This window comes from Cajanus cajan, chromosome 7 (genome assembly GCF_000230855.2).
Source record: "Cajanus cajan strain Asha chromosome 7, NIPB_CcT2T_4, whole genome shotgun sequence".
Classification (NCBI taxonomy): Eukaryota; Viridiplantae; Streptophyta; class Magnoliopsida; order Fabales; family Fabaceae; genus Cajanus; species Cajanus cajan.
The window spans coordinates 22,140,352-22,155,227 of record NC_138523.1 but is presented as its reverse complement, the minus strand read 5'-3'; the positions used below and the strand labels follow the sequence as shown (position 1 = coordinate 22,155,227).

Genomic DNA, 14,876 nt, shown 5'->3' with positions numbered 1-14,876 from the left:
AGAAATAGAAAAAAAAAATTATCTCAAATTTTAAAAACTAAAACTATATTTAAGTTTAAAAAATTAAAATATAATCATCCCATGACAACTTTAAAATTATGAAATTATATATATAAAATTAGAATGATAATTCATTAAATATACAAAACCTCAAGGGTAAAGTTGTAACTTGAGAGGCAAATGGATTTGGAGGAGTGACATAAACTACATCCCATGAGACATGGACCCAATACACTCCCACATTAAATACACCACTCTCTCCTCACTTCTCACTTCTCACTTCTCACCCCCACCACCATCACCCAAAATCACACACAACATAGAAACAAACAAACATGCCTACCCCATCATCATCATCATCCCATCTCACAAAACCTTCACCACAACAACAACAACCCCCATCAACCCTGAGCTCCATGAAGCTAAAGAGCCTCATCCACACGCTCATAGTCTCCCACATGTGCCGCATCATCCGTGCCCTCTCCAAAGTCAAAGCCGCAATCATCGAAATCCTCAAGGGAAACCAATCCAACGTTAACATTCTCTTCCCCTACCACAATAGGAAACACAAGATAAGCAAGAACATCATTTTCGGCTCCTTCAGGCTCCACTATAATTGGTGCTCCTCCAAATCCTCCCACGTTATCCCTGTCCCCTCAAGGGTCTTCCAAGGCTTGCCAAAAGCTTGTGACATTAATGTTAAAGCCCTTTCGGATGAGGATTCTTGCCATGATGACGAGAACCTTGCGGGGTACTTGCACTGGCTTGAAGAGAAGGTTCATGACGATGATGATGATGATAATGGGATTAACCGTATTGATATGTTAGCCGAAATGTTCATCGCTGATTGCCACGAGAAGTTCAGGTTAGAGAAGCAAGAATCTGAGAGAAGGTTCCATGAAATGTTGGCTAGGGGCGTGTGAGGGTGTGAGTTCATTGGAAACAACGTTAACCAAGGTTTTACATCATGGTTCTAAATTGTGTTGCGGTCTCATGTGGTCGAAAATTTTATGATACTAAATTGTGGTTGCGGTTTGATGCCGTCAAAAATTTCATGATTCTAAATTGTGGTTGCGATTTGATGTGATGGAAAATTCTTAAGTTGTGACTTCAATTGGAGTTCATGTGTTAGATGTTTATATGTAACAAAATTAGAAGTTGGGATAGTGATGCAGTTGATAATTATTTAGCGAGGGGAAGGGCTAGCTTTATTAATTTCGTGTTTGCCTTTTTCTTTTCTAGTACTGCATGTAACTTTTCATAAGATGGAAAAAGGGTGACGAGAGTGTGGAGGGAACTGAATAGGAGATGGGGATTTCTGCAATGCTTCTGTTCATACTTATAGTCATGGAAATTGGAAATTTTCATTTGCCTTTGGCTTGTTATATAATTAGGATGGAATTGCAGCTTCAAATTCTCTCTTTCTCTCCTTCTTCTTTAACCAGAAATTGTTATATAGTTCAAAATTGTTACAACCATCTAATCGAATTGTATTATTTTTTTCGTAAATTTAAAATCTAATTTACATTTGGCATAAAAATTAACTAACATCATGATTAAATATTGATGATATAATAAATTTTTTTCCTTTAACACCAGTGTAGTTGGTTGACAAAAACCACGTGATGTGGGGGTTGAAGAATTCTATGAAACGACCATGAATTTTTATGGAACGATGATAAACGTATAATACTTATATACATAGTATTATTTTTATATTTATATATTTTTCTCTATGATTTATTATATTTCAAAATTTTCACTTTTTTTTCTTTCAATTGTAAAATTTATGTATAATATTTTTTTTTTTATTTATAAGAATCAAACATATACCAATAAAAGTTACAACAACTCAGATATACTAATTGAGTTAAACCTCATTTTATGTATAATTTATTATCCAAGTATCATTTAATTTTCATTTTCGATGCTTCTGTTCATAGACATCGTACGGTTCGCTTGTTAACGAGGATGAAACCATAGCTTCAAGTCTCTCTCTCTTCATGTAGTTCGTTGACAAAAACCACGTGATCTGCTTACCAGTAATTTGCATATTTAAATATTTTGTACAAATGGATTTTTATATTACCCATTGAAAATGAAATATATTGTTGTTAATTTTTTCTCTCTCTCGATCGAGTATATGTATTAATTCACCTGAGAAACTAATTTCATTCTTAGTCCTATTATTGTACTTTGGAATGTAAATATGCTGTTATTAAATTCTACTATGGATTTATATTTTTTTATATGGATTTATACATGAGGAATTGGTTTACTTGTTATTTGTTCCTGTGTTAGGAAACACACTTCAATTATCTGTTGTAGCGGGTCGGATCTTGGGTCTCGGTCTTCTCGTTCCTATCCGGGTAGTTCGATGTGAGGGGGGTGTGCCTGCAAAGACACTCCAACGCTCAAGTAAGTGCTCGGCGTAATAAATGTGATAGTTGAAAGTTAGTTACGTACCTCGAAGGTGGTCTATTTATAGTGTTTCTTATTGGGCCGTGATTAGGAGCTGGGCTCCGAAAAATTAGGGGGCTAATCCGGTTTATTCCTTTAATTAATCCTTTCGAAATTATACTGGTGGAGTCCCGGGGATCGGCCGACTAGACCAACCCCTTTTGCTTGGTAAGCGGTCGGTGTGTTCGGGTAGTGGCATTGGGTTCGGGTGTTCGGTGGGATTGGTCGGGTTGGCTTCGGTCCCATACGGTATATTATTATATCGTGTATATGTTAATAACTGTATAAAATATAATTTCTATTAACATACTGTTAGATTATAATTATATATTATATAATTTTATAAAATAATAATTATCGGATAATCAAAATAATTATGTTAATTTTAAAATACTGAGATCTTAAATCATTTTAGATTAATTTAAAATTTTGTAAATGTAATTTATATGAAAAATTTTCAATAGGTTATACATTAAACGTAACAACACTTGCACCGCGACCGCGATAAAACTGCATGTCAACGGCAATAGGCTATAAAATGAAGACTTAAACGACCCATCAAACTAGTCAATTGTAGATTTGGATTCTCTCTTATTGTAAAACATATTTTAGGGGGAAAAATACTTTTAAAAAAAAATAAAATATTAGTAGGCCTTGTAATCAATTATTATAAACATCAGCTTAAAAAGTGATCATCAATTATTATGGATTCTTCTTTTAATAATTTTTTATTTTCATATAATTAAAATTTATAATAATTTTTGTTGAATATATAAATTATATATTAGATTTATAACTGATAAATTAAATTAATTGTAAATTATATAATAATTTGAAGAGTTCAATGACTATACTAAAGTTAATAATATAAAACTGTACATTGTTAATTAATCACAAAACCTAATATTTTAGGATTTTTATGTACTTTTTATGAAAGTCAATGAATTTATTATACATAACAATTTCTGATTGGATGATAATTTTAATATGTGTATTATACATGATAAATATTTATTTTATTTAATTAAATTCATAATAAATAAATATTTTTAATATATAAATTATGTTATTAAAATTCATAATCTACTTCTAAGTTTTGAATATAAATTCTCTCTTAATGTCTGTAAGAGTTATTTTAATTTTATTAAGAGTATTTTTAAAAGTTATATTTTTATAATGAAAGTCTTTTTTATGAGTTATTCTTTTTGTTGAGTCACATGTCTTATATTAATGTTATATATTGAACATTAAATTTATTTTTAAATTTCATTAACTTCACATATATCTCAATTTTAATTTCAAATTTAATTTGATGACAACTAATTAGTTCAAAAAATTTCCTTTTAGCATATGCGATGAAGATCCATTGATATGATCTTCAATCCATTAAGGGTATCTTCACAAATGACTGTAGGACAAATATTTGAATGCACAACCATAGCAAACTACTCTCCTTTATTTTTATACTTATACTTGATTTTCTTAACAACATATGGCTTTCAATCTATATATTCTCTTTTATCTTTAGTTTTAAATTGAATTTCAAGAATTTTTAAAAGAAAATCATTATAATTAAATTTATATAAAAAAAATTAATTATTCATTATAAATTCAAAAATATAACTTATGATATTCAAGATGCTTTTGAATATATAAATTATATTTTAATTTTATAATAAATAATTATTATGATAAAAGGTTATTTTAAATTATTGACATTTTTAAATATTGTTGAAATTTAATTTAAAAATAAAGATGAAAAAGATAAATTAAAATAAATAAGTAGTTACAATCAAGTCTACATACTAACAAAGACAAAAGGAGGGAAGTTTTGAGATTGTAGAGAGAGAAATTAAATAGTTTTAGTAGATGTGTAATTATGTTAAAGTAAAATGCATGGCTAAAGAAAATTAAAAAAATAGAAAATATTTAAAATGTCTAATCGATGTAGTGTAAAAAATAAGAGCTCACTTTGTAAATTTTGTAAATAGAAGAAATTATTGATGATTTTAAAAACAATATTAAAATTTAATATAATCATGATATCGATAAATTATGAGGATATATTGAACAAGATATTTTTTAGAGAGAGAGAGAAATTTTGACTAATTATAATAGAGAATAAAAATATCAATTAATAGAATAGTTTAATTCTTATACACTATTAATGTAAAAAATAATTACACTATTAATAAATTTCTAAACGACCGTTATGATTTTTAATATAATTATTATAAAAAATAAATTAATCTATTATACATAATAATTTATAATTTAAATATTTTTTATAATATCGTCGTACGTACAAACTACTCTTATTGATTATGAATATAAGCAACAAAAAAAGAGAGATACATTTACACTAATTAAGGAATGCAGTTTATATAATTTAATTTTGTTAATCTCATAAAAAAATTAACTTATTTTCTTAAACTATTCTTTTTGAAATTTGATATCAAGAATAAAAAAGACATATATTGAAAATACAATCTCAACTAAATGAAATATTTTAGGGATAATAGTATCAAAAAGGGAGAGATTAATTTTTATTTTGGTAAAAATAAGAAAGATTAAAAAGATGATCACAATGATAATTAAACCTACGTTCTCATACTTTTAAATAAGGGAGAGATTAGTTGATATTTTCTTATATTTGATACCAATAAATATATAAAAAAATATTTATTGTTTATATTTAAAACCAGAAAGAATATTTATTTTAAAAAAAAATTATATTCTATTTTATAATTTAGTATTGTCTATAGTTAATTATGGGAGGATTAGATACACTGTAACTGTGAAGAAGAGAGCAGGAATTCCGTGATAAGAAGAGCAAGTCTTGTCTAATTGTCACTATAGCTAAAAAGGTGATCATCAATGGAGAAAGAGTGGGCCTGACCTTGTTGTGTGCTGTTTTACATTGTGCATGAGGGAAGACGCTTATTTAGGGAAGAGGGATAATGAAAATTCAAGGAAAGAGTGAGAGATTTAGGCCATATATGAAAAAATTATAGAGGGATAATCATAGTGATTAATGAAAATTAATACGTTTTATACTCTCTCGATAGTGATGTAAACTTATCTATACATTCAGATAATCCAATACGTTACTGTAGTGAGTTCAATTTTTATTGTATGTGAAAACTCGTCGGATACTCAGATCTATGACACCAATGACAAAGTAAGATTAGCCTCTAGTTAGATAAACTAATGATAAGAAAAAACATAAATCTACGTATACAAGAGTATTTAAGAAGTTTATGATTATTCCAACAATAATTATATTATTTTAAATATAAGGTTAAACCAAATTATTCATTGAGATGATATAGGTTTTATGAAACGAGTATAGACATGTTCAGTATTATAAGCAAAACAAAACTCTCACACCATGGTTTACATTAACAGTTACAATAACGATAAAATTATGTGCAAACAAAACTCTCACACCATGGTTTGCATCACAATAGCAGCAATTAATGCATGCAATGGCAGTGAGTGCAGGTGTGACCGTAACCACTATCTGTAACCAAAGGCAATGGCTTATATGGCCATAATTTTAATTGAGAAGATTTTACATTTAAGCTGCATAAAGTTCATACGGCGCCATGTCTTCTGGGGACCTAAGTATCCTCCGAAATTAGTGGACAACAATATATCTTATCCCTTATTAAAGCAACTTTTGGCACTACTCGTTTGTCTGCTATTGTTTGTTTCTGTGGGTTGTGGCCAAAATATGAGAAAGAACTATCACAGAACCGATTCATGTGTTAACACATTCATTTAATTACTAGGTTGCCCCGTGTTTCATGTCTGGGACCCCTTCGTGTGTTTCAAGTCCCCTTTGTGGTCGTGGGGATTACAAAATTGTAATGTACGTGAAGCTTCCAATTTGCTGATTTCAACATCTTAAGTATGCCTATAGACCATGGTTTTGCAAAATCTTATGTCTATCTATAGAGCATCGACCATGGTTTTTGCAAATATATATCTACTTTGGTACCATAATATTGTGATTTTTATTACTTTGTGAATCTGAGTTAGCATAAGTAGATAAAGATTCCATTAGAGCTTTCATTTTTTTTAATAGCATTAGTATGAATCTTAATGTTTTTTTTCTTCAGATTTTTCTTTTAGTGGACAACTATCTCTAAGTACATCTCATTCAATAACTATTTATATTTGTAATTTTGGTCTATACAATAATTTTCTAGATAACATTTGTCAAGAGTCTCAACATGTCATTAATATCTTATTCAAAAGTATTGGTTAAATGTCTCTTAATTCTATCATTTATTTTTTTAATAAAAGGAAAATAATGATGATTTTCAAAATTCATACTGTTTTTTTTCCCTTATAATAAGACTAATTTTGATAAAAAATTGTTTAATATTTTTGCAAAGAATTATTAAGTGATTTTCAACCATTTAATTTCTATATGACATATAATTGAGTGTAATTATTATTTTTTCGTTAAGTTAAAAAAAACTTAAATTCATATCATATAATAGTTGATTAGCATCATGGAGATAATCTTTTACTAACTAATAATTTTTCATTTCCACATCTTATTTATATAGTTTTGCTAATGTAACCATTTGTGTTTTACTATATAATATGTACTAAGGTTTTAAAGGGTAAAAACAAATGGCCTGAGTCTATACTCTATACCCAACCCACCTGCTCCAATCCTCCTATGTTTCAGTGTGTCTTCTAAATATTTATTCAAAATCATTTGTGAAATTTGGACAAGAAAATTATAACGAAAAAAGGAAATTATTAAGAAGGTACCAATGTGCACCTCTCTAGCAGAAGATACACTAGCATCAAAGGCTAGTAGTTGTTGGGTTCATAACCAAGAATCTTAACACTGACTCAGATAAAATAATATATATATATAAATCTTGGTCCCCCATATAGGTAGGTAAATTAGATGAATAAAAATGCACGCACTCTGTCCCACTACCAGACAGCTATAAAGAGATTAGGAACTGGCAAAATATATAGTTTCTCTCTGATGTTATATGTCTCATTACTATTGTGAGTAAGGCCATTGAGCTTATTACTCACATTTTAACAGGTTCTGAGGCTGTCTCCTACCGAAAAGGATTGATGGAGAAAGAGTTATTGGTTTTATTAAAAGACTGTGTGAATCATTAATATTTTCATTTTTGAAAGCTAAGAAAGCATTAATTATTTTTTCAGTAATACCTCTATTTATTAGCATCTTACTTAAATTTACACTTAACCTAATTAACAAAAAAAATATCATTTTTAATTTAACACAGTAAATAAAATAAATTTTCAGTGTTTTCAATTTTTTTATGATATTTATTGTTTCAAAACTAATATTTTAGTTTGTAAAATATACAATTTAAATTTTTATTTTACATAAATATAACAAAATTATAATAAATAAATAATTTTAAATATATAAATTATATTATTACTTAAACTTATAATAAATAAATATCTTATCATATGAAATATATTTTAAATATACGATGAATAACTTATATTATGAGACAATAGTATTATTAATTTCTATTATTTTTAAAATAATGAAATTTAATTTTAATTTAAAAATAAAAATGATTAATTAATATAAATAAGTGATTAAAAAATTTCTAAACGCACTGTCATTGAAAAGAAAAATAATAAAAACCTTGAATGATACCTAAAAATATTTTATTTAAAATAATTATTCTAATTTATAGATTGAATTATAATAAAAAAAATAACATAAATATTTTAAGTTAAAATATAAATATAAATATAAACATGCAAGCCAATTTTGGTACCCAAAAAATTAAATTAATAACTCACTTAATAGTGAAATTTTGTAAGAATTACCATATCTCACATAGCATAATAGGATCATAAAAATAAGTTAAGAAACTCAATTAATCAACCCAACATTAGAGATACATCAAGACCTATTACTCCACCACTTCATCGATAATTCTAGTGGGTTGAGTAATAATACATCATATAGATACTTTCTTTGAACAGCTTGTTTATAAATTATATATATCACACATACGTGGTGCACTTTAGGGACATCTCAATAATTACGCTAAATTTATTTCTACTATAATAGATAGGAAAATGGGTTTCCACCACCCCGCTCCAGTCTCATCTTGTGCAATCCTGAAAATCAGTGATGTAATTTTGATTATAGACACTTATATATAGGAGAATAATTAAATTATTTTATGAAAGTAGATTAGGAGTCTAGGATAATCATCGATCGATGTTTAGGATTTCATGTCTTGGATCTTGATTCTTGAAGAACCCTCCAAGGGTCTGGTAATTAATTAAAAATGATTAACGATTTCGGGATTGACGCATATAATAATAATGCAAATATTTGTCCTGTAATGTTAAGCCATGTGATGTGTGAGCTGTCTTTGGTGCGAGGCCAAGTTTAATTGATAATTTACATGATGAACTATGCAAGAATCTCTCACATTAGGTGCTTGTTTGTGCAAACCATGATAAGGAATCATAATTAAGATTAATCTTTGAGAGTTAACTACCCGCATTTTGTAGCTAACTTGCTGTTTGAAGACAAATTTCTTCTTATTTATAGGAAAAAAATTAAGATAAAATTAATTAAGTTTTGCAAATTAATTTTAACTCGTGTATATCAAGTTCTAAAGATATACTAGTAAGTTGTGGACTTGTGTGGTAAATGGAACTGAGTTTGATTTTTTAAAATATTTCAGGTTAAGATTACATTGAAAATAATTAGACAAATTTTCTGATAGAATAAAGTTGGTGTATTCTTCACATATTAATGAAACGTAGAGGGTCAACAACTAAGATATCCTTGTTGCAGTTTTTCCTTTAAGAATCAGTGACATCATTTGTATTTTGTATATTACTGTTTGCTTCATTCTTATATATTTGCAGACCTAACAAACTAACATTTTGATTTAATTAAATTTGCTTATACTTTTAGTAAGCTCATGCCTATTATTTCAAATTAAAAAGTTTGTATATTGTAAATTTTGGTCAACATAATAGGATTTGGATGCCAGCTTCAATAAATTTCTATTTAGATGATTAGCATGGAGCATTTAAAAATTGAAAAAAAAAATCCAAACATGACATATTGCAAAAGTGAATATGCGATTTTGGGCTCTGAAATCTGAGTATTAAAGGTCATGCATTATTTTCCGGGCGTTGTTATCTATGTATTAGTGCTGCTTTCATGGGCCAAGACCCACATATTTCAACTTTAAAAAAAAACCCAATAACCCATAGGGATTATAGGTCATGCATTAAATTACCTATATGTTACATCACCAAAATAAAAATTAGTGTATGTTTGGAACTTTATCACATCAATTTGAAACCAGTATGAGGGAATTAAATATTTATAATTTCTATATTTATTATCAATTTTAACGTGATTTTTAGTCTAACATAAATAAATAATATCATTTCAAACATGTACTACATATTCATTATTTCCCACCAAATTATTTTCCCTGAGAGGTAGGTATAAGATAACATTCTTAAGTTAAAAATAATGTTTTATTATAATAAAAAATACTAAGTTAATATAATAAAAAAATTATTTTCAAATATTATTTATAAATATTTTTAAAATTACTTATGATGAATCAAATAAAATTAATGAAAATAATGATTATTAAGGTTTATGATTCCCATAAATCATGATTTCTAAAAATGAAAAAAATTTCCTTTTATCAAACGCTTCATATATATACGAAATTCAAACTATTTAATTAAACTGAAACGATCATACGCGAATTGACTTATACACTCTAAATAGTACATAAACAAATAACATGACCCGAAAAAAGTTATAGAAAAATGAGTACATTGAGGATGCTCAAAGCAAATGATCTCTGCACCCTAGCTTTTTTTTTTTACTCGTTCTAATCCTTTCTAAACTAGAATTTTCATGTTGTACGCTTAAATTCCTTTTGTATTTTATAAGTTAATACTTAATTGTATATTTTTTTTCCCTAATATATTAGGGCAACTTGCACAATTGTGTTTTTTCTATTTTTTTAATTAAATTTTGTACAATTTGCAAAGTCATTCTTAATGTATAGTTTTTATAATATATATATATATATATATATATATATATATATATATATATATATATATATATATATATATATATATATAAATGAACTAAAATGAAGTTCAGCGAAACTCATCATATATTTATTTGAATTTCACGGGAAATTGCTTTGATAAATCACGTTATGATGAAATTTGCAACCCGAAAATTTCCGATCACGTGATTTATGGTTTAGATATCCTTTTAAAGATCTCATCAATTAAGGAATGTTCGGACACCAGACTGATTCTTAATTAATGATTTTGAAAAATGAGTTCATGGAGTCGTCACCAATGTTTTACTCAAAACATTGGAAAAGAAAAGGTTTTTAAAAGTTCAACAATGGCCTTGATAACTAGAATTGGGTTCAAGAGTCGGTTACGTGTAGGGAAGGTATTAAACACCCCTACAATGCCCTAAATCGGTACCCTATGATGAAGATAACGTAATAAGAATTAATATTTTAAATATTTAATCCCCTTTATTAATGATTATTTACATGAAAATTAAATTACACGATGAACCCTAAGATATCTACATGATTGCGTTTATTATAACAATATATGAAATAAAAGAAGAGAAAGAAAGAACAAGAGATTGATGAGTAATACCTCGTAGCAAGCTTTATTAGATCTTCAACTATGGAGATTTTAGGTGCTTTGCGGTAACCTTTTACACTACAATATGTCTAACAAAACTCAAGAAATACAATAGGAGAGAGAGAGAGAAATTTCGAGCTCTAAGGAGTCTTGGACGAAACTTTGCAGGCCTTAAGAACTGTGCCCAAGCGGTCTATTTATAGGCATCAGAAAGGTGCCAGAACGGCCCATTCCAAATTCGGAACGGCCCGTTCTGGATCTGAACGTTATGTGCTAAATTCTTACCCTGGAACGGCCTGTTCTGAAACCAGAACAGCCCGTTCTAGGGTTGAGATTAACACAAAAATGCATTGCTAGAACGACCCGTTCCAAACTAGGTTTTTTAGGCTATTTAGCGGTTTGGAACGACCCCTTCTAGTTTAGGAACGACCCGTTCCAGCCTAAGATTTTTAGGCCTTTTGCTTGGTTTGGAACGGCCCGTTCTAGTTTTGAAACGGCCCGTTCCAGACTAGGTTTTTAGGCCTTTTTTGTGGCTTAGAACGGCCCGTTCCAATTTTGGAACAGCCCGTTCCGAGCCACTAAAACCAATTTATTTGGGCTTTAGGCCTTCTGATGTCCTATCCTGTTGTTTGCATGCTTCGAGAGCTCTTTCCCTTCATAATAGAGGTCCATTTCCTTATTTGTATACTCCCGGACGAAATTAGGTGTCTACAGCTGCCCCTCTTTACTTATCCTTGGAATAGTAATGTGTTGCTTTTCCAAAGGCAAGTAAAGACGTAAACATTTCGTCTGGGTCTTCTCTTTATCTCTTTGGTGCTTCTGTGTTGTTTCCCTTGGATAGGTGTATTTCAGTCTTTGAGTAGAAGCTCCATTGTTTCTCTTGTGATAATGTGTCCCTTTATTTGTATCTTATTTAAGAGGGAGTATTTTTGTAGCCTCTCCAAGTTGGACTGATATTTTAAGGCTTCAGCCGACCTCTTCTAAAGGTAGGTAACCCTCTTTGTTGTTGTAGTATTTTCGTAGCCTCTCCAGGCTGTAGTATTTTCATAGCCTTTCCAAGCCGTAGTATTTTCATAGCCTTTCTAGGCCATAGTATTTTCGTAGCCTCTCCAGGCCGTAGTATTTTCGTAACCTCTCCAGGCCGTAGTATTTTCATAGCCTCTCCAGGCCGCCTGCTGATGATGATGATGTGATTTCCCCTTTTCTTTGGGGAAGACGTCTGATAAAGATGAAGATTTCCAGTAGGTGGTGCCCTTGTACTGGCGGGCAAAGGAGTAGATGGTTGCCAGGGATTCTGGTGTTGCCCCTACCATGTGAGTATTGTGATGCCTTTCTATTAGTACTAGAAAATAAATTCGGAGACACTCGAAATACAGGGGTGCTCGAAATCCTAGATGATCGAAAAAGGGCAGAGAAGTTTCTAAAGAAGGCATACGAAGCTGAAAGAGAATCAAGAGATACGCGAAGACAGTTTTCGTGAAACTCTCGAAATCCTTGAACTAGGAAGAATGCTGCCTAGGAAAAGGGGCTCACGGCCTCGCAACCTCTCAAAGTACAAGCAGAATCAGGAAACATTCAAGTATAGTTTTCGTTGGTTACTCGAAATCCCAAGAATCCGGACATACACGAATACACTTCATAACCTCTCAGAATGGAGAACTTAAAGGAGACACGATTTAGGAGTGGTTGAAGTAACATGGGATAAGTGTCAAAGGCTACAGAACGGTTTGGGGAAGTTAACGAGCAGTTCCAAGAATTATCTAGAGACGGGCCCGGGAGTAGGCCACTATGTGGAAGTTTAGAACAGTTATGCACTTCCGGGGCACGTCAGAAATAGTTATTTTTCCCAAATCTTTGTCTATAAATTAAACGAGCCATGCTCGTAGCAAAGGGTCAGAAATCTAATTCCCACAATACCTCACACGCACTCCGCAGCCTGCACATAAGGCATACTGTGCATACGAGACAACTTTGGGTACGATTACTCGACCACTTTTCTTTTTCCTTTTAAGGAGTAGCGTAACATAGCGTAGCATAGCATAATATAGCCTAGTGTAGTGTAGTGTAGTCATTCTGAACATGTTTCGTTATCCTTACGAATTGTAATTCTGTTACCATTTAATGAAGGATATGATTTCTGCAGTTAATATACATGTCATCTGTTCGATTCACGTTAATTCTTACATGCATGAATTTGATTGTACAATTAGCATAGATCTTCTGATGTGCTGAAACAAGCATAGATCTACTGACGTGCTAAAACTAGCATAGATCTTCTGACGTGCTCGAAACAGGAGCATAGATCTTCTGATGTGCTAAAACCAGCATAGATCTTCTGAAGTGCTCGAACAATGAGCATAGATCTTCTGACATGCTGAAACAACATCCTAATTTAACTCTATTTGTTGCTTGTACGATTTTATTTTTTCATTGAAAGTCTTCGATTCTGTCATGTCACAAACATGCATAAAATTGAAATGGTGAAACCGTGCTAGTTCGAATAAAAAGAACCTACGAACGAAATCCTCCACAAACAAATTGGCACGCCCGGTGGGACTCGTTTGGTGAGCTTAATCAAACTAATTGAACTAGTTTTGTGTGTGCTTCTATTTTTATGAGACTTAGAAGTGGGAGAACTATGTCTACATCCAGCAGAAGAGATGCGCTTAATGAAGAATAGGGTAATGGAGAAAATCGGAATACAAATAAAGAAAATGTGCCAAATGAGACCAGGGGGGCAATATCTCCACCTCCTGTAAGTATTACGAACTCCGCGGGATTTCTGAATGCGTCACAAGAAATGGTGAACGCTACCTGCGAATACCCATGGGGGATGCCTCCGAATTGGAGAAGTACCCAGCCCATGAGCGTAGAAATGCCAATACCTTATTCTGGGCACAATCCTCAAATGCAAATATCATCATATGGGTATAATGCAGCCCCAAATGGGATGGGCTTTATCATGCACGACCCTCACCAGCATGTTGGCACAAGCCAAGAAGGGTCATTAGTTCGACAAAGTAATTATATACCCACGGGTATAAGCAGTGAAGCCATGATAGCCCTTCGACAACAAATGGATCATAGTAACCACGATATGGTGAATTTGTTGTCTACACAAATGCACAACATACTCACACCCCTATACGAGCTGATGAGCAAAATAGGTGATGAAATTAATGATAATCGGCTCTCGAGAGATACGAGTGTAAATCTGAACGGCCTCGAAAATCCAACCGTCAATGAGACGAATATTTGAGAGATTAGAAATCGTATCAATCTCAATCAAGGGGGACCTCTGCGAAATGTCGAGGAAAATTTAGATCATATAGTCGAGAGGGTACTGAATAGGCACGAATTTGAAACGGGGCGAAATGAGCACCCTTACTTTGTGTCTGCCTTTCCTGACTATATTACCCAATTTGAGCTACCCAGGGGGATGAAAGTCCCGAAATTCTCGAAATTCGCAAGAGAGTTAGGCGAATCCACTGTACAACACATAACGAGATATCTAGTCGAGTGTGGAGACCTAGTGGGTAATGAATATCTGAAAATGAAATATTTTCCAAGTTCACTAACCAAACATGCTTTTACGTGGTTTACGACTTTGCCACCTAATTCGATTATTACTTGGGCACAATTAGAAAGGAGTTTCCACAAAAACTTTTTTCGAGAGGAAACCAAGGTGAGCATAGTTGATTTGATGAATATAA

The 14,876-nt window shown here is 31.1% G+C and overlaps 1 protein-coding gene across 1 annotated transcript; it reads left to right on the top strand.

The window, feature by feature from the left end:
• Window positions 1–253: 253 nt before the first annotated feature.
• On the top strand, window positions 254–1,414 carry LOC109792722 (uncharacterized). The gene has a single exon (XM_020352152.3). It carries the CDS (start codon window positions 336–338, stop codon window positions 921–923), a length of 588 nt encoding a protein of 195 aa, XP_020207741.2. The 5' UTR covers window positions 254–335; the 3' UTR covers window positions 924–1,414.
• Window positions 1,415–14,876: the final 13,462 nt, after the last annotated feature.

Excerpts from the sequence above, each read along its gene's own strand:
- LOC109792722 (XM_020352152.3), top strand. The coding sequence starts at position 336 with ATGCCTACCCCATCATCATCATCATCCCATCTCACAAAACCTTCACCA.